At 39.7% G+C, this 19,493-nt stretch overlaps 4 protein-coding genes across 7 annotated transcripts; 2 read left to right on the top strand and 2 right to left on the bottom strand.

The window, feature by feature from the left end:
- Positions 1 to 3,435: 3,435 nt before the first annotated feature.
- Positions 3,436 to 5,100, top strand: LOC116187202. The gene is made up of 3 exons (XM_031515834.1): positions 3,436 to 3,851; positions 4,232 to 4,295; positions 4,657 to 5,100. Exons 1-3 carry the CDS (start codon positions 3,555 to 3,557, stop codon positions 4,827 to 4,829), a joined length of 534 nt encoding a protein of 177 aa, XP_031371694.1. The 5' UTR covers positions 3,436 to 3,554; the 3' UTR covers positions 4,830 to 5,100.
- Positions 5,101 to 8,197: 3,097 nt separating this feature from the next.
- LOC116188317 lies at positions 8,198 to 12,261 on the top strand. Of its 3 annotated transcripts, XM_031517589.1 has the most exons (13): positions 8,198 to 8,436; positions 8,545 to 8,709; positions 9,584 to 9,679; positions 9,767 to 9,904; positions 10,002 to 10,070; positions 10,146 to 10,242; positions 10,337 to 10,439; positions 10,776 to 10,986; positions 11,121 to 11,234; positions 11,336 to 11,467; positions 11,576 to 11,656; positions 11,781 to 11,897; positions 12,017 to 12,261. In XM_031517589.1, exons 1-13 carry the CDS (start codon positions 8,332 to 8,334, stop codon positions 12,101 to 12,103), a joined length of 1,515 nt encoding a protein of 504 aa, XP_031373449.1. In that variant the 5' UTR covers positions 8,198 to 8,331; the 3' UTR covers positions 12,104 to 12,261. The 3 variants fall into 3 exon arrangements, with proteins under 3 accessions (XP_031373449.1, XP_031373451.1, XP_031373452.1); XM_031517591.1 differs by lacking the exon at positions 8,545 to 8,709; XM_031517592.1 differs by lacking the exon at positions 8,198 to 8,436 and having other exon boundaries at positions 8,573 to 8,709; positions 9,604 to 9,679.
- A 94-nt stretch (positions 12,262 to 12,355) lies between these two features.
- On the bottom strand, positions 12,356 to 14,758 carry LOC116188318 (phosphoglucan phosphatase LSF2, chloroplastic). Of its 2 annotated transcripts, none has more exons than XM_031517593.1 (5): positions 14,299 to 14,758; positions 13,540 to 13,745; positions 13,271 to 13,441; positions 12,932 to 13,145; positions 12,356 to 12,656 (listed from the first exon to the last, which is right to left on the bottom strand). In XM_031517593.1, the coding sequence occupies exons 1-4, from the start codon at positions 14,615 to 14,617 to the stop codon at positions 12,945 to 12,947; spliced, it is 897 nt and encodes a 298-aa protein (XP_031373453.1). In that variant the 5' UTR covers positions 14,618 to 14,758; the 3' UTR covers positions 12,356 to 12,656; positions 12,932 to 12,944. The 2 variants fall into 2 exon arrangements, with proteins under 2 accessions (XP_031373453.1, XP_031373454.1); XM_031517594.1 differs by having other exon boundaries at positions 12,368 to 12,656; positions 14,344 to 14,753.
- A 1,049-nt stretch (positions 14,759 to 15,807) lies between these two features.
- Positions 15,808 to 18,284, bottom strand: LOC116187005 (exosome complex component RRP42). The gene is made up of 8 exons (XM_031515574.1): positions 18,063 to 18,284; positions 17,733 to 17,859; positions 17,565 to 17,621; positions 17,361 to 17,453; positions 16,955 to 17,033; positions 16,740 to 16,864; positions 16,306 to 16,449; positions 15,808 to 16,209 (listed from the first exon to the last, which is right to left on the bottom strand). Exons 2-8 carry the CDS (start codon positions 17,856 to 17,858, stop codon positions 15,970 to 15,972), a joined length of 864 nt encoding a protein of 287 aa, XP_031371434.1. The 5' UTR covers position 17,859; positions 18,063 to 18,284; the 3' UTR covers positions 15,808 to 15,969.
- Between the last annotated feature and the right edge of the window lie 1,209 nt (positions 18,285 to 19,493).

The following is a 19,493-nucleotide window of genomic DNA, read 5'->3' as shown; positions in this document are numbered from 1 at the left end:
TTTTAATAGGAGTGTTCGCAGTGGTGCCTCTTGGGTAAGATGGCTATACAAAGACACATATATAGAGTCGTAGTTTCAGCAAGAATAAAACAAACACCAGGGCACCACCTTCAGCCATGAGAGCTCCTAGGCCTAATAAAATGATGAGAAATAAAATAGAGTATAAGAGTGCGTAAATGTCACTGATAAAGAGTGAACTGAGAACCGCTTGATTTTACGCTAGCAACTTATGCTATTGCACTAAGACTCTTTCCTAAATAAAATGAAAAGAAATAAAATAAAATATAATGATACATAAATTTCACTGGTGAAAATTGAACCGATGACCTCTTAATTTCGCGTCACCATCTTATACAATTCCATTAAGACTCATTCCTAAATAAAATAGAATATAATGGTACATAAATTCCATTGTGAAGATTGAACCGATGACCTCTTGATTACGCGTCGGCACCTGATGCCATTGCATTAAGACACTTTCCTTGATGCTTAATTGCTTATACATATTTACCCACACATATATATGGTTAGTATAACACGTACATATATATATATATACCAAACTATATTCTATTCTAAAGTTTGAAATTAATTCAAAGTATAATATAATTTACAAATGGGTAAATTACATGTAAAAATACTTATCTAAAAAAATTGCATCTAAAGTCACATACTTTCCAACTTGTTCTACATTTAGCACATATTTTTCAAAATATTATGTAAAATAACAACTTTTTATATTGATCCATAACTAGCACGCTCTCAATTTTTTGTTAACTATTTTTGTCAAATGCTGATGTGGCATTGCCACGTAACTAAATTTTTTGTGAAAATAAAAAAATATATATATAAAAAATAAAGTGCAAGACATTAAAAAAAAAAACACCCACCCCCAGTACAAGGGTGGGTGCTTGCCGGGGTAGTGGCACCGCCAACAGCCAACACTTCCTTGAATGAGGTCGCCAACCAATCCACAACTTGCTGGCAAACTCATTGTTAGGAGTGGTTGCTGCCAACGAGATCGCCACCCTTGTTATTTTGGCTGAGAATTAAATAAGGTCGTCGGCAAATTCAAAAATCGCTAACAACCTCATTTATGGGGATTGATGGCCATCGACGAGGCCAATACCCTCTTAATTTTGGTCTAGAATTAGGATTTTTTATTATGGGGTGGTGCCAGGCAAGTTATCGACTGGCCACCGACCTCATCTAAGGGGATAGTGGCCACTAGCGACAATGTTACTAGAACAAGACCGGACATTGGCCAGGGTATGTGTACATGGGTCTATGGGTCCAACCAACCGTTCGATAGGTCGGACCGCGTGCTTAATTAAATATTAAATAATCCACACATCATTACAAAATTGATGATAAATTAAATATACCTAGACATTAAGTCAAATAATTGAAAATATTGAATAAAAAAATTCTACTCAAGTATTTTCTCCCTTTGTTATGTTGTAGTAACAAAAAAAAAAGGCCCAAAAAGAATAAAACATGGTTTTTCCTAAATGGTTTAAGGTGTATGCATGCATTTATTAGAGAGTTAGAGGTCCTTGGTTTGAGTCTCCTTTCACCCAATTAATTTTTCTTAATAGAAGAAAACCATAGTTCGGTCCGGTTCATATGGGTTTAAAGAATTACCGGCTTAATTGTACAACTTCTATCCTTGAGCAGAATCGGCTCGAGCAAGGTCCAGCTGTCCAGATTCCTAAACAAACCATTTCAACGGCCAGTTCGATAAGGTTTCTGATAATAGTGGCTAGAGAGGGTAGTAGCCCTGGCAAGCGCCTACCTTTGGTCCTTGTGGGGGTGATTGTTAGGGTTTCTGTAACACCCCAAAATCCCACATTAATGGGAGAAGAGTTAGTGAAGTGGTTAATAAAGACCCGCCTATGAGATTACTAACTTGGGCTTAAGCATTTTGGGCTGGTGGTTGGGCTTGACAAGTTGCTAGATCAGTCCCTTAGATTGGGTCGGGTGGTTACAAATGGTATCAAAGCAGTACACAAGCCGAGAGTGTGGGAACTAAGTTCTATGCGGACAAAGTGTTACACCCGACGAACTAGGTGGAAGCCACCTCTTGAACCGCAGAAGCCACCTCTAGAATTCTACCTGCCTGATGAAGTGTCCTGGATGAGGACATCAAGCCTTCTATTGGGGGATACTGTAACACCCCAAATCCCATATTGGTAGGAGAAGAGTTAGTGAAGTGGTTAATTAAGACCTGCGTATAGGATTACTAATAACTTGCGCTTGAGCATTTTGGGTTTGTGATTGGGCTAGACAAGTTGCTAGGCCAGTCCCGTAGATTGGGTCGGGTCGTTACAGTTTCTTTTTTAAAAATTATTAAATAGTAAATATTAATCATTTTTTTATTTTTTCAAACTTTTAAAAAATTAATCATGTGGAATTGCTGCGATAGCATTTTGATGGAAAAAAATAGATAGAGATTGACAGTGTGCTAGATATAGAGCAAATATGAAATGTTGTGATTTCATTGAAAATTTTGAAAGTGCACGGTAAATCTAAAATAATTTAGAAAGCACGCGACTTTGCATGTAATTTAACAGTGCAAATGCGTATATTTTTGTTTCTGCAAATTAATCAATTGTTTACTCTATATCTAAAAAGAAAAAACTGTAGAAGGTATTATTCTATTTTATTATAAGATATAATTTTCAATCATCATCATCATCTGATATTCGAAAATCTAATGCGCTCAACTAATCCAAATTCGTGTTTGGTCGGTCGATTAAGAAGTAAAACTTTTTCAATTGTGTCTTTTCCCATTTAAATTCGAATTCAAGACTTAATTTAAGGAAAACTGTATCTAACCACCTGAATCAACCCAAGTTAATTATTAGAAAACAATATATGTTGGATCAAATGAAGATAGCATTTTAGGTTTAGATATATAGATTTGGCTTTATATTAAAATTATATAAATAAGGAGTATTGTTTAGACTTTTTATTTCTTCTTTTGTCTTGCCATTTAGACTATAAATAGTTGTCAACAATTTTAATTGTTGAAGCGAATCGCGCAAATATGGTGAATTATCATTACTCCTCTGAGTTCAGCCTTTAGACCACCATGTACATGTGCATATCTTGCAAGCAATATAAGATTTTTCGAGAACTAACGGATATATAGTATCAATTTGTACATAGTTTTTACTTTTTAGTGCATTTTCTACTAGTAATACCGAAAATCATGACAAAATCTTGATAGGGACATAATTATCATTTTTTTTCAGTCAAAGCCAAGATATTTATTTATTTATTTTTCTCCATTGGAAAAAATCAAGTATTTATTTACTGGCTGAGAATTTGCATGAATAGAACAATAAGCTAACGCTTTCCTGTGATTGTTCTCAAGTCTTCAATGGGCCACGTAGCTTCTTCACTCACCACCATGCCCGTCTCTGTGGCCAGAAGCCCTTCTCCTCCCCGCACCACTCCAGCCACTTCCATGGCAACATATATTAAGAACTCACTGGTTATTCCCCTTCGTATCAACGAAAACGATAACATTTCTCGGGACACACTGAAACATGGGAATGCGGGCACTTCCCCTGCCTTCCCCCAACGCTGGCTTCGGGGGAGCTGCAGTAAAGAGCTTCTCTAGTTATGGTGGGCTCAACAGGGGTTGCGTCCCTCGGGTTGCGGTTTCGGCGAAGATGGAGAAGGACAAGAAGGAAGAGGGAGAGCCCAATAAGAGGAAGCAGTCCCTGTTCGGGAGCGTGACGGAGGCTCTTGATTTTTCCCAGGTCAGGTCGGCGGAGGATGCCGCACTCCTCGAAGAGGCCAGGGATGCCACTAGTTCCGGCAGCAGAATGTCCCGAGAGCAGGTGAATTTCTTTCTCGACTCTTCAGTTTGTCGATGCAACCTTATAGATGGAGCAGGTTTTTTTGGTTCTCAAACCTCATAGGCACTAGCAGCTTATTTCTAATGCTCTGCTTGCTGGAATATATATAAGTGTGTGTGTGTAAATATATATTGGATCGTGGTGAATTTCATTAAACAACAAGAGAATACGTGCTGGAATATTTTAGCCAAAGTAGGCATGTTATTTTTTCGTTGTTGGGCGCGTGATCATACTGATTGTTGTTGCGGTTACATCAAGACTTTGAGCTGACACGGTGCTGGGGCACCTTAAAGTTCCAAATCCTATCATTGGTTCTGTTGTCTATTCTATTGGTGACTTGGGTTTTTGCCGCATTGCTGCAGTATGGAGCTCTCAGAAGGAAGATTGGAGGGACATACAAGGATTTCTTCAAGTCCTACGTTGATGGTAATAGACTATGCACAATCTTCTTATTTAGTCGAACAATTCTCGAGATCATCTTGATGTTTTCTTGATATAACTATCAAGAGCATTGGCCATCACCAGAATTTTGTTGAGGACTGTTTGATCTGGAACCTTAGGTGTTCGGAAGTCTTATTTTCCAATCATCTAATGCAAGTTTTTCCATTGGATGATGACGGATGGATAGTCGTTTACATACCCTATATCTATGATAAATTTACCTGTCCCTTCCCATGAATTGATGATGCAACTTTAGATTGGATTACCAGAGAAGATCGCGCATAAAATTGAGGGTAATTTCTTTTAACTTACAACTGATTCTGAATTCCCTTCTGTTGCAATCCAGTGGACGGGCAATACGTCGAGGAGGGTTGGGTCGACAAGACCTGCAAGATCTGCAAGAAAGACACGAGGGGAGAGGCGAGGCAAGTCGACAAGTTTGGGAGGTACGTGCACGTGGCTTGCTTGGAGCAGAAATCCAAGTCGGGGAACTTCTTTACTAGGCTCTTCTCGAGATGACTACAGGAAACGGGAAAGGACTGTTTTCTTGTCCATCATTGGTCTTCATTTACACTCGACATCTATACTTGATAGGAATTGACTGGACATTTCTCTTCCATTTCGGATTTGGTGGTGGCAAGTACAATCTTGTAACACAATCTTGGAACGGATTTGTATTTCAGATAGTGGGAGTTGTTCAAATTTCAATTGAGATCCCGTTTCTTAATCCGTTCTGCTCCAAGGAATCTGACCTAATTAATGACATTGTTAAATCCCGACCCGGGCTGAACAATTTCCGGTTCTCTCTTATCTGTTTTTTAGGTGATTCGAATCTCATTTAGTAGTCGAGTTGATAAAGATTCTCAGTTGTATGATTAGGGAACCGAGGCAGAGAATGTACACTAATAGAAAGAGTCAATGAGTTCGCCTGCATAATCATATCATAGCCACGCCAGGCAGAGAATTTGCAGCAATGGACTAAACACAAGAACGAAAACCAGCGCTTTCATGTAAAAAGAATCCCATTAGACATATGAATGTAATAAAGATCAACTCCCCAGTAATCAATATTCCGGTCCTGCTGCAAGTTTAATATGTAAGCCACATCCTCTTCTTTCACTGCAACAGAAGAGAATATGATGGGAGTGCAATCTTTAAGTTTTTTAAAATAAGTCCCTTTTGTAGCAAATAGTGAGCCTTGTAAAGCTTAGTGTGTTCTATTCCTAATCTTGAGGCCAAGCTTGAGACCTCACTAGCTGCTCGAGCTTATAAGTTGTGATGTATCTATTGTTCTTAATGGTTTCTCGAATAAGTGTGTGTCTGTTCTTTTTTATTAACGAAAGTTTTGAATCACTTATCCAAAAAAATGTTCCGGAAACTGACCACTCAGAGGCTAAAAATGATCAATAGACATCAATAGGACATAATAAAAGGAGTTAGCATTCTTATTGACAAAGAAAGAGCATCAGCGTCTCTGTGGTGAATCAGATCTGAGATGAATCATTAACCGATATATTGATTAATGCCCCGTAGTAGTATTGTCTCACACATAATGGTAGGTTACCAATGCTTAGTACAGAGCATACTCCGCTCCGATCTGGAAAAGTAACACATCGATTGATCAATAGCAGAAAGTCGAGACTCCCATCAGCTTCATTTTCAGCGGTCATAGTACATGAGACCATATCCTACTCGATTCAATGTTAAGAAGGATCAGAAGGCGTCTGCCAATCAGGGTTCAAGAGAGGATCCCGGCGAGGCAAATCGACCACAAAAACACTAAACTAATGCACAAAGCAGAGCATCTATCTACAGCGCATCATTGTCGAGACGTGCAAAAGTGAAACCTAAGTATTATCACCTAAAAGAATCCACTCGCAGTCGTACTCACTATCCCCTTGCTGGTGCCTATAGTCTCCATTATTGTCTGGGGGTTGCGGCCAATGAACTTGGTCGGGAGTATCATGTGGAGGTTGATGCTGAGGCTGTGGCCATGGCTGAGGCTCATGCCGATGTGCCTCCACAGGACGAAAGCCCTGCTGCGGGGCCACTTACAGTGCAATATTTGCAGCCATCGATGAAATAATCTGTTTCAGTCCCGTTATCTGTTCCGTGAATTCCTTTGTTTGTTGTGTGATAACTTCTGTCATCTGCACTCTCATAAGGCCATCTCTTTACACACTTGCTCGTGATGCTCATCGGCAGTATTGTGACCACAGGAGCTACTCGAGCCAACTTCAGTCTCCAATTCCTGGGTTACAAGACCACTCAAGTCCTCATAATGCTCGATCTTTATGTTATCTAACTCATAATCTATATAGGTTAGCTAACTCATTTCGTGTAATCCTCCTGCAATATAAAGACTAGCAGTGACATGCGAATACCTGAAATTTCATGTACTCATATTTAGCATTTTATCGGGACCATATATCATAAGCATATGAACTAGCAGCAGCTACAGCATATATCATCTTGGCTGAAAGTGAAGAGACAATGAGGATCGGACTGCCTGCTAGAATCACTCCGTGCTAGGAGTCCATATAAGCGTAATGCTCCCACCTCCTCCACCTCCTGCACAGTTCGATTCGACTGCAATGTCCTGCATGTAAAGAACAACCACCTGACGTTACACTCTCGAATTTCTAAGATTTGGTTGCCTGATATGAGCCAAGGCAGAGCATGTTCACTCGAATCACTCTTTCAGAAAGGCCAGTGAGTCAGCCTGCAGAATCATATATCATATCGGTTCAACTCGCAAATGATAGGTTTGACAGTTTAACTTGAAAACGATAAGTTTGGTAGATTCAAAACTATATAAGAATTCTTTGAATTCAATGTCGATCGAGATCCCATGAACTTGATTTTGAACCAAGAATTGAAATAGAACTAACTCGGACTGTTTGGATCGGATTTGAAAAGAACCAGTATGCTTTTCTCAAAGAAAAATAATTTGAGAAAACTAACAATTTAGTCATCTAAAGATTCATCTACCAATAATTTGGTCCCTCAAAATTTTTTGCCAATAAAATAGTCTTTAAATTTCGATTTCCTCTGTCAGATTAGCCTAGCTGTTAACGGACGTGACGAAAATCTAATATGGAGACACAATTGGACTAACACCGTCACTAGATAATATAAAATATGAGTTTTAACGCCATATATCTCATGATTTGACCATTTCTACAAATTTATTTTATAGTTTAAAAATTATCAAAAAAGTCTCATGATTTATATGTTGTTCTAAATCTATCCCGGTATCAACTTTTAACGGTATCGCTGACGTGGAACGTAAGAAGGCCCATTCTTGTCACTGTAGCTCTTTGCCCGAGATAAATTTTAGAAAAAAAATTAAAATCATGAGATAGATTTGATAAATAATTAAAATTATTTGATAGATTTGAGGTTCACTTACGTTTTATTGATGGACAAATTGATGCCCGAATGGATTTGAAACATGATATAAACCATAAGTTTTTTTGAGTAATTTTGAAAGTAAGTTATAGATTTGAAAAAATAATAAAATGATAGGATATGTAACGCAAAAATCCCTATAAAATAATCAAAATGATGTCATTTTGGATGATATCAAAATAAAAATAAAAATTTAAAAAGAAATTTTTTGGATATGCACTCCGGTATCCATAAGTTCAAACAACTCTGGCTAATTCGGTTTAGGTGATCGAATATTAAAGTTATTCTCCTTAGCAATAACTGAATTAAAAAAGAAAATAAAAAAGGGAAAAAAATTAAAAAGGTGTTTTTATTTTCCGCCATCAGGAAGTCCTCTTCTTCGTTCCTGCAGCTCGGAGCTCGGACGAACCGACTGACTGACCAAAAAGTTAAACCCGCAGCCAATCGCAGCCCCCCCCCCCCCCCCCCCCCCCCCCCCCCCCCCCCCCCAAACAAACAAACAAACTGGCAGAATTCACCATTGTATTTTCCCACGAGCTCTCCATCTGAGCCGTGGTGGGGAGTGAGAACCAGTAGCTGAGGAAAGGAAAAGGGAAACCCGGTAGCGGCAATGGCGATTGGCAGGTCTCGCTCGCACGCGGTCCTCTCCGCCTTCGTCACCGTACACCCGCAAGAGACCTCTGCGCTCATCCACTCTTCCTCCTGCTTCTTCTGCGTAAGTTCAATTTCCATCTGATACCATCCATTGACTTGATCGTTTCCCAACATTTGATTGGACATGAGCTTCGTGATCTTGATTTGGAAACGCCCTGGGGATTGGTAGATTTTGAGCGCGTACTTCGTGGTGCTTCCGCTGCGTGATGAAGGGGCAATCTCTCTGGGGCTGTCGAATCTCCCGGGTCTGTTTGTCGGGTCCTTGGTGCTCACCCTGATCGCCGCCCCGGTTTCCACCCTAATCTTTTCCTTGCCCAATCTCTCTAAACGCAAGGTGAATGCACTGTAGTCCTGCGAGTGAGCCTCAAATGTTGATGCTTTACTATTACTCATGCACATTACCCATTTCTGATGGCTAAAAATGTTGAAACTTGAATATGATATGAAAGTGAGATCCTTTTGCCCGTAAACATGGGCTTCGAGTTATGCTGACTTTGAATGTCGGGAACTCCAGCATGAAATATTTTGAGCATCATATGAATGACGGAAGGACTCAACCTTTTAACATGAGTAATTTGGAGTACATCATTGATGTTGACTCCACTTGTGTGATGACCTTTCCTCTTCTGTTTTATAATTTCTGTTGTTTCTAGTATTGTTGGTTTAAGTTTGATCAAAAGATAGTAACTGGCAATGATGGTGTTTGAAGAAAGTTAAGTTGTCTGCAGGTCGTCAATAACCATAGCAGTATGATTATGTTTAGCTGCTTGCAACATCCTTCTGATATTTTCTGTGCGGTCTTCTCTCTTGTGCTCTAGAGTCTGAATTCTAATGTTAATCCGCATTGATTTATGACCCATCAATTCCATCTTCATCATTTTCTTGTGAAAAAAGATTAAATGAAACTAGAGAGAGAGAGAGAGAGAGAGAGAGAGAGAGTATCCCGACAGACAGTATTTTCAGTCTTTGTGAGGGAATGAGGCTTCTTAGCTTACTATAAAATCTTCCATTCACAAAACAATTCTGGGAGTTAATGTAGATATAATTTTGAAGAATCTGAGGTGCCAGCGAATATGCTATAACTTGAATAAAATTGTTGCTTCCAGTTATTCTTCACAAGCTTAATATCTCACGTAAGCAGATCCTTTGGTGGATTTATTTTTCACTCTGATATATCGTCTTTTAATGGATGTTTCTTGAAATTCCAGGCCTTGGTTTTGATACACAGGTTTTTCAGTATATCATTGGTTATATTCTTTCTGCTATGGAATTCTTCTTCTCCTGGATTTTCATCTCAAATGAAGGTAAAATAGGAGCTTCTGAGCATTTTTTCAATTTGAGTTTCATATTGATATCCGCGGAGCTGATTCTTCCTTTTGTTTTTCTTGAAGGGATTAGCCGTTTCTAATTCTTCCTCAATAAAGACGGATCTAAAAGTCGATGTTGATCATGCTAGTCCATCGTCGTCACTTAGTGGCCAAAACTATGGATGGTTTTACATATCTGTTAGAATGGGATTTTTCCTTTGGGTATAGTCTTCAATTTATTGCAATTGTTAGTCATTGTTTTTGGTGACCTTTTGTTGAAAATCTGAGCATTTTTCCACTTTTGTGGATACCCTGACAGGTTGCTTTGCTCAATCTTATCACTATTTCATCAACATGGGCAAGAGTGATTGATGTGATGGACAATGAGGTCTCTATAATTGCCACAGCTTATGTTTTGAGAAGCAGGCACATTTACATCATCTTACGTGGTTCTTATGTTCAGTCAGGTTCGAGACTCTTCGGCTTCATTGGTGCTGGCGCTACATTGGGCCAGCTTTTTGGGTCCCTGTTTGCTACATTAATGGCTTGGGTAGGGCCATGTACGTAAAGCTTGCACGATCCCAACTCTGGAATTTTAACATGCTACATTTCCATTGCTCTTTTAAGGTACACTATTGACTGGATAAACTGCAGATCTACTTCTATTGGCTGCTCTCTTGTTGGAACTTGCTGCACAATCATCGAGGGGGATCAACCAAGAGTTACCTCATCTTCCTGAAGAATTAGCTCCAATCATGTATGTTTTTATGCGTTCATCCATTTTCGTGATTTATATATTTATGATCATCATTCTTTGGTCTGTGAGTATATAATGGGACTCTCAATACATATTTGAGAAGGAAAAAACCAATACTCTGTTGAAAATTTGGGCCTGGGAAAAGAATTAGGGTTGCAATCTGAATCTTGTTCTTGATGTTTAGTTTTTCGCATTTTGGGTTTTCCTTCACATTGCTTAATTTTCTCATCTCAATTTGGAGTCTTTTGACTGGTTTATGGTTATTTTCCATCTTAGAAAGAAACCATCGATCCTAAAAACTGAGACTGATTTTAATCCGTTTCTGTTTGCATTCAGTGAAGGTGATGCTGATCAACAAAAGGATGCAGATGGGCAAGCACCACCTGGCACGAAAATGCCTTCTCCCAAATCACCAGCCCGTGAGTCAAAGCCTCAAATTTGGGCCATCTTAGACGGACTATGGCTTATTATGTCCTCCACCTACCTGATATATGTGTCACTATTCCTCTGGCTGAGTGCGGTTGTTTCGTCATTCTTTTATTTCCAGGTTAGGTAACACATTTTTCTCTCCATGATGCATGCAATGTTCTGGCCATGAGCAGTTGCAAGGCTTTGTGGACAAGGTTCATGCTTTTGCGATTTTGTTATATTTTTTAATCTTTGTTGTCTCTTTTTATGCAGAAAGTTACTGTGATAGCAAATGCTGTAATAAGCTCCACCGACCGGAGAAGATTATTTGCCCAGATAAATAGCTTCATCGCCGTATTTATACTTGCCGGGCAACTGACTTTAACAGTAAGTGCTCTTATTGTTTTTTCTATAGGGAAAATGATCCAACTGAGTATAAATGGTGGTATATCTATGCTCCCATCTCACACTTTCTATGTCCTTAACAGGGTCGAATTCTTGCTGTTGCTGGGGTCACCATGGCTATTTGCTCTGCTCCCTTTGTTGCATTGTTGAACTTGGTGGCTGTTGCACTTTGGCCCACGTGGGTAGCAGTTGCTGTCTCTGAGACCCTTAGAAAGGTTTTGAAATATAATATGCTCCTCGTTTCTATGTGAAGAATAGAAAGTGCCTTCAACTGTTCGTCAATTCTTGTGAAAGATCTATGCAGCATCTGCTTATTTCTGCAGGTTGTCACATATGTTGTTACAAGGCCGGGAAGAGAGCTTCTATTTACTGTTGTTTCACAGGATGAGAAGTACAAAGCTAAGGTTATGGATCTCTTTTCTTACCCGTAAATTCAGATCATGTTATTCTTCTTACCAACAGTCAGCACTTATTAGATTTTTCCTTTTAGACTGACAACACAATTTTCTCTTTGGCATGATTTGGCAGGTTTGCATAGATGTCATTGTCCAGAGACTCGGTGATGCTACTGCAGCTGGGATGTTTAAATTACTCTTCAGTTCTTTCAATGGAAAAATTTCAGCAGTTTCCCTTTACGCCTTGCCGGTGTGTGCGATTTGATGATTTAGTCTTTCGATGAGTTCTTAAATTGTAGTTCAACTTTTGCTCGGTATGAGCTTCGTAGCTGATCGTAACTCAATTTTTTTTTCCTGTTAACATTGTAGGTTTGCTTAATGTGGATAATCACGGCATTTCATTTAGGACGTCGACAAGAACAGCTAGCAAGACTCAAGAATGCTACAAGTTCCTAATTCGCCGTTTACACTAGGGGTCATTTGTGACCCATCAATGATGGATATACATCAAGAAAATGTAACATATAGAAACGATTTATTTCATGCAAGGATCACATGAGCACATTAGATCAAAATTTTGTATTTTCAATTCAACCAACAAGTAATTGCTGCTAGTGAGTCACTGTTCTTGTGTTTAATGCTTATGGTGCTACAACTTCCGCAGATGTAAGCTCTGATTGCATGAAAGGGAAACGAGTTGCCAGTCCAGAACATAAAATCTAAACATAATGCGAAAATGTCTGTTAAGCATCGCCTGCAACTTCAGGGTAGCAGATTTAAAATTGTTTGGTATAATGGGGCATGAAATGAAGCTCCCTATGTGGGAAAGAATACCGATAAGCTTGTTTATTACAAATGATAATCAGTCTCTTCGATCTCGCACTCCAACTGCTGTTACTGAACCTTTTCCCTCAAAATAGTATCTGCTGTCACTTGCTTCCTACTGTCCTGCTATTGTATGGTATACCTCTGTAACTGCTAGATTCTTTGGGTCTTAACAAGTCGATACCTGTTGGGCATGCACTGAACTGTTAGAACTGCAGATGATGAGCGACTCTATAAATGTATTTGGATCAGTTTCAGAAGAATCTATAAATACTGGATAATGCACTGAATGTTTTAAGCATGTAACACGCTTAAGCGTGCAGAAGTTCAGACCATAAACCCCAAAATCATTGAAACCAGGAAGGCTCTAGATCCTATCATGCCCATCACATCAGGGAAGAGAAGCCAGGATGTATACAAAAGCTGCTGTGTTACGTCTACTGGTAAGATGATTTTCACCTTATCAGTAAGTTCACGTTTCACGGAGAGATCGAACTCGGTCTTGGATTAAGGTCCTCTCCCAATCTGCAATATCTTCGAAAGCATATTCGGGAAGGCTCTCAAAAGGCTCCTTCCACCCATTCTTAGCCAAATCATATGTAGCTCCACGGATGGCCTTTTTGTTAGGTCCACAAGGTCTCTTTATAGTAAGCATGTCATAGGCATTGTTCAGCTGCACCATTCACATAAGATGCCGAGCGTTGCTAAATTCATTTTGCTTCTGAGTGAGATGTAAATACAAAACTGCATAGTGGTTGAAGATATACAAATAGACAAGCGAGGAAGACCGAGACTCACGTTCATGTCGCAGAACCAATAGAGGTAAGCAATTGCAACAGCAGGGGCTCTTCCAAGTCCAGCGGTGCAGTGGACATAAACTCTTCCTTTCCCCTCAGAGATGGCCCATTCTAATGAAGAGACGGCTTTCGGCAAACCACTTCTCAAGGAGTCCGGATCAAAATCTCTCGCCTATGAACGTCTTATAACATTAAGATATATATTCAATTTGATGGGCATATGCCACTGATGAATGACTTAGTTACATCTTTTATCCAAAATGCACTTACAGGCCTCCTGATATGCTGGATTCCAAGTTCTTGGCATTTCTTCAGAATGGACTGAAAATCAATTCCCCAATACTCGATGTCCCCATCCTGCTGCAAGTTTAATATGTAAGCCACACTCTCTTCCTGATTGAGGTGTTCAATATCATCTGGTTTCTGAGGCTGCGAGCCCACGATCAAATTATCAGTTATCAGTGTGTAATTCATGCCTGAACACATCACAGAAAGCGCATCAGTTTCGTTAATCCTAATCATTTTTCTTTTCCTATCTTGCTAAATGCAAAAAAAAAAAAATTACAGAATATTGTTTCATATAGTAGAGTATCCCGAAAAGCAAAATAAGCAAGGTCCCGCTAATATTCCGGAAGAAAAAGGCAGAAAGGTACAATGAAAGGAGTGGATAACTAACTTCCTTACAAGGAGGAGCATACTTTGCAGCCAATATGTCAACGGATTAAGATATAAGTAAAGGAAGGGCAAGAACAATCGCCACTCGATAGAGCAAGTACTTGCGGTTGTCTACCTATATTTTAAGCAAGAACATTAATCAGACAAAAGCCTATTGTTCTATTCATCGTAGATAAAGCAAGCTCCTTTTTCGAATAGTTGCAGGGTCTGATGTTACAGTAGAATGTAAAAGGAAACAGTACAGCCAAAAGAAGCCGCAAGAACATTATCATCAGACCAGACAAAAAAGGCCAACTTTCCTTCACCAGTTCAATCTAAATCACCATCACAAACACAGTCAAATCGATATAGCACCCGAATGCCCGAAGAAACGATTTTTTTTTTCCCGAGGAAGCTGACCGAGATCATGGTGATACTCATAAGGGTTCCTCATGAGCCTCTTCATGGCAACGTTGTACTCGTCCATCTTGTGCCTGGAGCCGCCACCCGCGGCAGGGGGGCTCTGCTTCTGAACCCCGGTTTCGGGCAGTTTGCTAGTGATCCTGCCTGCTTTGTGGGGATTTCTCGAGAAAGCGAGAGCTGGGCCATGGCTTCTGGGCATTGCGAGGGAATGTTTTTGAAGTTGGGACATGAAGACGGAGGAGTAGGAGCAGCTGTTGGTAATTGCCGCCATTGTTGAGCGCTGCTTGGTGCTGAAATCTCTCTCCAGGGAGAGGGATGATAGATTTTATAGCGCCCTCTCTCTCTCTCTCTCCCTCTCCCTCTCTCTCTCTAACTCTGTCCACTTCCCATGTTTTTCTTTCTGATATCTTAATGAAAAAACTTAGTCCGAGATTTTCTTTTTAGATATTTTTTCGGTTATAAAGGGGTAGGTATATTTACAAAGACATAAGGAAAAAGGAGATAGAGTAGCAAGTATTCGGTAAATTTGTGGATATTGTTTATCACTTAAATATATTTTTATTGAATTTTACTCGGTCAAGTAGCAGATACTCACCGAATGTTGGCTCATCCGAAAAAATATTTATTCACAGTAAGTTAGGCTTGGCAATCAGCAGAACTGCAGAAGTCCCTATGCTCCACGTGATGTCCAACGTAATACGTATCATGATGGCTGGCAATACATGTCCAACATATCATGACGCCGTTCCTTTTCAATCGGGCAGTATTTGATGGGGACATGTTGCCCTATTAATATATATTATATTTTCCCCTTTTTTTGCTTAGAGCCAGCCCTATTAAAATATCTTCCCCCTTCTTTCTCACAGTTTTACAAGAACGAGACAGCCCACAGGTTTTGATCTTTTATAGGTTGGGGGTAGGCAACGTCGCGAATCTCTATAAGCTCAACGATAAACCTGGACAGCCCGAGCTGAAATTTAATAAATTGGGTTACTACTAACTTTTAAAGCGAGACGATGATTCCGAGTTTATTTCATAGATGCCACACCATCCCGAGTTTAAAGTTCGAACCAGCCTGGCCCATGTACTCGTCACATGAGCAAAGGGGCTTCGGATGGGGGAGAGCTTCTGATCAGTAAAGACCTTGAAGATAAAAGGGGAACTGAACTGATAGTCTTTCTCCACTGCCAAACAAGCCAACACACCCCCAACCAAGCTCCACCCCTGGCATTAGATAAGATGCCAGATTATGGAGTTGGATCAGCCATAAATTACTTCCACCGACTCTATAAACTGCCCCTCTTATTCCCACATTAAGTCGGTTTACATGTCATGCTCGTGGCTAGGGACTCATATGAGCACGTGTAGAATCCGTGACCTGATTACGCCCTGAAATTGCCCGTCTATTGTGTAGCTGTACGTGCTATTTTTCTTCTTGCACCCGATCGCCACTTGAAAAAATAGTGAAGCGGGTGCTCTTTCCTTATATGATGATAAAAGAGGAAATCCAAACATTGCAGAGAAGAGTACAAAATTCATCTCGAGTAGCGAATGATGAGACTACATATCTCCATTGCAACTGGGTCGGTAAGTAGAAGCAGGTCTAATTCTAAATACAAAAGTTTAAGAATCATCTTCAATAGCCTCAGCAGCAGATATCTCAGAATCCAACTTGTTCATCAGCTGTTCACTTACATGTTTTGCCACGGATATCATGTCGAGTATAACACTGGGGTCAAGCCCCGCACCTCCCCTTTTGCTCAGCCCACAGGTGTGCCCTCTCCTGTTTATGGAAATTGAAACTGCAGAGCTCATCTGGGATTCTTCTTCGGAGGTGGCATCCACGATATAATGCCTACCCACCTGGAAATGAGAAAAAAGAAACTGCAGATATCAGCTAAAAAGCGGGCCTACATCTTCAAATTGTAATTTATTGGAGATTATGAAATTATCATTAACCTTCGTTAGTGTCACTATGACAGGAAGATTAGAAGTGTCAAATTGTAGAAATTCCTCGTCACTTATGTCGACTTCAGGCTGATCTTCGCCTGTTGTATCAGCTGCAACTTGGACTCGAGGAATGCCCGTATTGCTCAAGGCCGCCTAAGAAATACAGAAATTCAATCTCATTATTCCAGTTGAGCATTTCCCTTCAAGATTGCGATTAAAGGTGAGGTGAGTAATGGAGTAGCCTAAGCATTAACTTTTTTTGCTAGTTCCTTCTCTTGATGTTCGATTTTATGACAGAGGATTAGCACGGCCCCTTCACAGGTATGACAGACAAAAAACAAAAACGATAAAACAGTTGAACTTTGGTAGTAGTTTGAAGTGCTTGTAGCAGAGCGGGACCTCGCATATCAAAAAGAAGAGAATACAGTAGCAATTTCAAATACCTTGACTGCAGCGCCAAGAGCATCTAGTAAGTTTCCATCTGAACTGACAACGAGACCATCAATGTAAAGATCCCAACAAACTTTTCCTTCGACAACTACTAGAGAAGAGAGATCAATCCCAGCTCCTGTGAAATATACATGAAGAAGAGGTCAAGGTTGAAAACTGAACCAGAAGCGACAGCTATAACGGTTATGAATCCTAGGGAAATTCAGACCTGCTCCACTTTTACCACCCAAGAGGCACCGTTGGAGAGCAATTGAGAGTTCTGCTGACAACTCCTCATCCCCTCTTCCCTGTTTACAATGATGTAACATAGAGAATCAAAATCCAGAAATCAAAGCAATAGATAGAGAAACATAGAATGGAGGCACATTCAATATAGTCGGATATGCTGGACAAGAAAAATATAGTCGAATATGAAGATAACAAAACTTACCCAAAGAATTATGTGTTACTTCCCTAATTTGCAAATTCATAGCAATAATTCTCATCTAGAGCCACATCATTATTGTACAAGGTATCACTGATTTAGTTGGTATAAAAATGGAATCGATAAAGAAACTTGCAAAAAGATAAAACAGAGAAAAGAAGCACGAAGAAGCATAATGAAATTGTAGTACCTCGAACATTGGAGCAGCAGTCGGACTACAAGAAACATATATAGCAACTTTCCCTTTATCAGGTTGCATGGGACTCGGCCGTCCAATTTCAGCCTGCAGTCAAATGGATCAGTGGGCAATCACTAGAATGCTTCGCAACATCAATAATGGGACTTCATTGCATTGATTCGATACGTTGCTCGAATTTCTGAAAATAAAGAGTACCTTAACACTAGCAATAACATCTGTTCCGCCCAACCGAACTCGAGCAGAGCCGTTAGCCTGTCAAGCTTGCAAATATTAAAGTTAATATCAGAGAAAGGCATTCAATTGTAAACACAAAGAACATACATGCAACTGCGAAGGCATCATGAAACCGGATATTAACTCTACCTGAGGAATGACTCCGGTCTCAACGTAAATGGGTCGGTAAGTCAGCCGTTTACGACCATCGGTGCGGAGGTCTTGAGCAATGCCGCCCTGTATGAAAAGCTTCTCTCCGACTGATAATCCCGTCATACTGCATAGTTAACAAATCAAAGATCTCTCTTATCAACCTTTCGTAGAATAGTTCTCAAGAACTACAAGCGTCCACCTTTTTGCATTCTATTCGCACAATTGAACTCTAATCATTGGAGAAAACATATATTATTGAGATAAATTGAAAATCGTTCATGGGATGTCCCCAGCAAGAACAGCAACAGCTGGGGGAGAGTGTCTAACCTGGTCGTGGAGCTTCAGGGCCGGCCGGTGGTCGGTGAGGTGAGGAAGAGAGTGACCAACGGACGGTGCTCGGAGCTCGCCGGTTCGGTGAGGTGAGGAGGAGTAGGGCTGAGGGACTGCGCTTATAGTAGTCTGGTCGGTGTTGAGACGGCGATCAAGAGCTGACGCTGACAGCCGGCGCGGGTGATGGGGAGCGGCGGGAAAGGGGCTTAGGGCACCCGACAGCAGATGAAGAATACAAATCATGAAATTTAGTCCTCAATCTTCACTTTATTTTTCACTTTTATCCAAATATTGTTTTCCGACATGACCCGTAAACTTACACGGTCTGCTCATTTTAGTCCTATCGTTAACTTTTTCGTCCACATAACTTGACGTGGTATTTTAATCAATAAATAATAAAAAATACTTTTACGGAGAAGCCCAAACAAATTGCATTAATACATTGGCACTTTAGATGGGCTCTTAATCCACATTTCCATTTAATATATATGGATCACATTTCATGGGTTGGGCTTTCAGTTATTTATTCATTCTTCTTTTTTTCCATATATCGTCAAAATGAGGAAGGTGAGAAATCATATTTTTTTACCTTACTTTTAACGAATGAAAATCTTTTTTACCCTATGACATTTTTCAAATAAAAATAAGGGGTCTAGATTAATTGACGGTCACACTCTCTGAATTTCGATAATTTTGACATGCATAACTACCCTCACAAGGCGCAATCTCCTACCAAGGCATAATAACTACCAGCATAAGAAGGAAACATATCACAGAGGCTCTCTACTACCTTTTGCAATAAATTTTCTCATTTTTAAGTGTTTGGCTTATGGGATTGTATTGAGTTATCAACGATATTTATTACCATTAACCGCTTAAAAATCTCTCACAAAATGAGAATATGAATTCGTGATTCTAATTGAGCACTTGATATATGTAGTAATAATCTTGGAATATATTGAAACGAGGGATGTGATATTGATACATCGGATTCACAGATGCTGATCAATGGCCATTCAGAACTATAACAAGTACAGATGTTTGGATCTTATAGAAAATTAGAAATCATAGTCCACAAAATATTTGGATTATTTCCATGACCTACGAAGACAGAATTAATGATTCATATACCGACAAAAAGTAGTCCAAAAGGAATTACTTCATATCTACATAATCCTTAGATACAGTAACACTTACTAAATTGCCTAAAACTTGATCTCCTTGCCATGTATAGATATATGTATATTTGGGTGAGTGTCTATATAATTTATATACAAGAATTGTTTATCTTCTCCATTATTGACGTCAGCACTGTGCCTCTCATATACCAATGAGATTCCCATTTGGAAGATTCTCCCATAAGGAACCTCTTGCACTTTGTTCTATTTATCTATTAGACATGATGCATAAGCAATTATTCGGATGAGA

This window comes from Punica granatum, chromosome 8 (genome assembly GCF_007655135.1).
Source record: "Punica granatum isolate Tunisia-2019 chromosome 8, ASM765513v2, whole genome shotgun sequence".
In the NCBI taxonomy this organism is placed as follows: domain Eukaryota; kingdom Viridiplantae; phylum Streptophyta; class Magnoliopsida; order Myrtales; family Lythraceae; genus Punica; species Punica granatum.
Note: the sequence above shows the minus strand (reverse complement) of the source record. Positions and strands in the feature narration are given on the sequence as shown.

Coding starts and splice junctions, on each gene's coding strand:
- LOC116187005 (XM_031515574.1), bottom strand. CDS start 17,858: ATGACGGGATTATCAGTCGGAGAGAAGCTTTTCATACAGGGCGGCATT. Junction 17,034..17,360: donor CTGCTGCTCCAATGTTCGAG/GTACTACAATTT, acceptor CATTGTAAACAG/GGAAGAGGGGATGAGGAGTT. Junction 16,210..16,305: donor TCATAGTGACACTAACGAAG/GTTAATGATAAT, acceptor TCTCATTTCCAG/GTGGGTAGGCATTATATCGT.
- LOC116188317 (XM_031517589.1), top strand. CDS start 8,332: ATGGCGATTGGCAGGTCTCGCTCGCACGCGGTCCTCTCCGCCTTCGTC. Junction 10,440..10,775: donor GAAGAATTAGCTCCAATCAT/GTATGTTTTTAT, acceptor GTTTGCATTCAG/TGAAGGTGATGCTGATCAAC. Junction 10,987..11,120: donor CGTCATTCTTTTATTTCCAG/GTTAGGTAACAC, acceptor CTTTTTATGCAG/AAAGTTACTGTGATAGCAAA.
- LOC116188318 (XM_031517593.1), bottom strand. CDS start 14,617: ATGGCGGCAATTACCAACAGCTGCTCCTACTCCTCCGTCTTCATGTCC. Junction 13,442..13,539: donor TCCAGCATATCAGGAGGCCT/GTAAGTGCATTT, acceptor AGACGTTCATAG/GCGAGAGATTTTGATCCGGA. Junction 13,146..13,270: donor ATTGGTTCTGCGACATGAAC/GTGAGTCTCGGT, acceptor TGAATGGTGCAG/CTGAACAATGCCTATGACAT.
- LOC116187202 (XM_031515834.1), top strand. CDS start 3,555: ATGGGAATGCGGGCACTTCCCCTGCCTTCCCCCAACGCTGGCTTCGGG. Junction 3,852..4,231: donor GCAGAATGTCCCGAGAGCAG/GTGAATTTCTTT, acceptor GCATTGCTGCAG/TATGGAGCTCTCAGAAGGAA. Junction 4,296..4,656: donor CTTCAAGTCCTACGTTGATG/GTAATAGACTAT, acceptor GTTGCAATCCAG/TGGACGGGCAATACGTCGAG.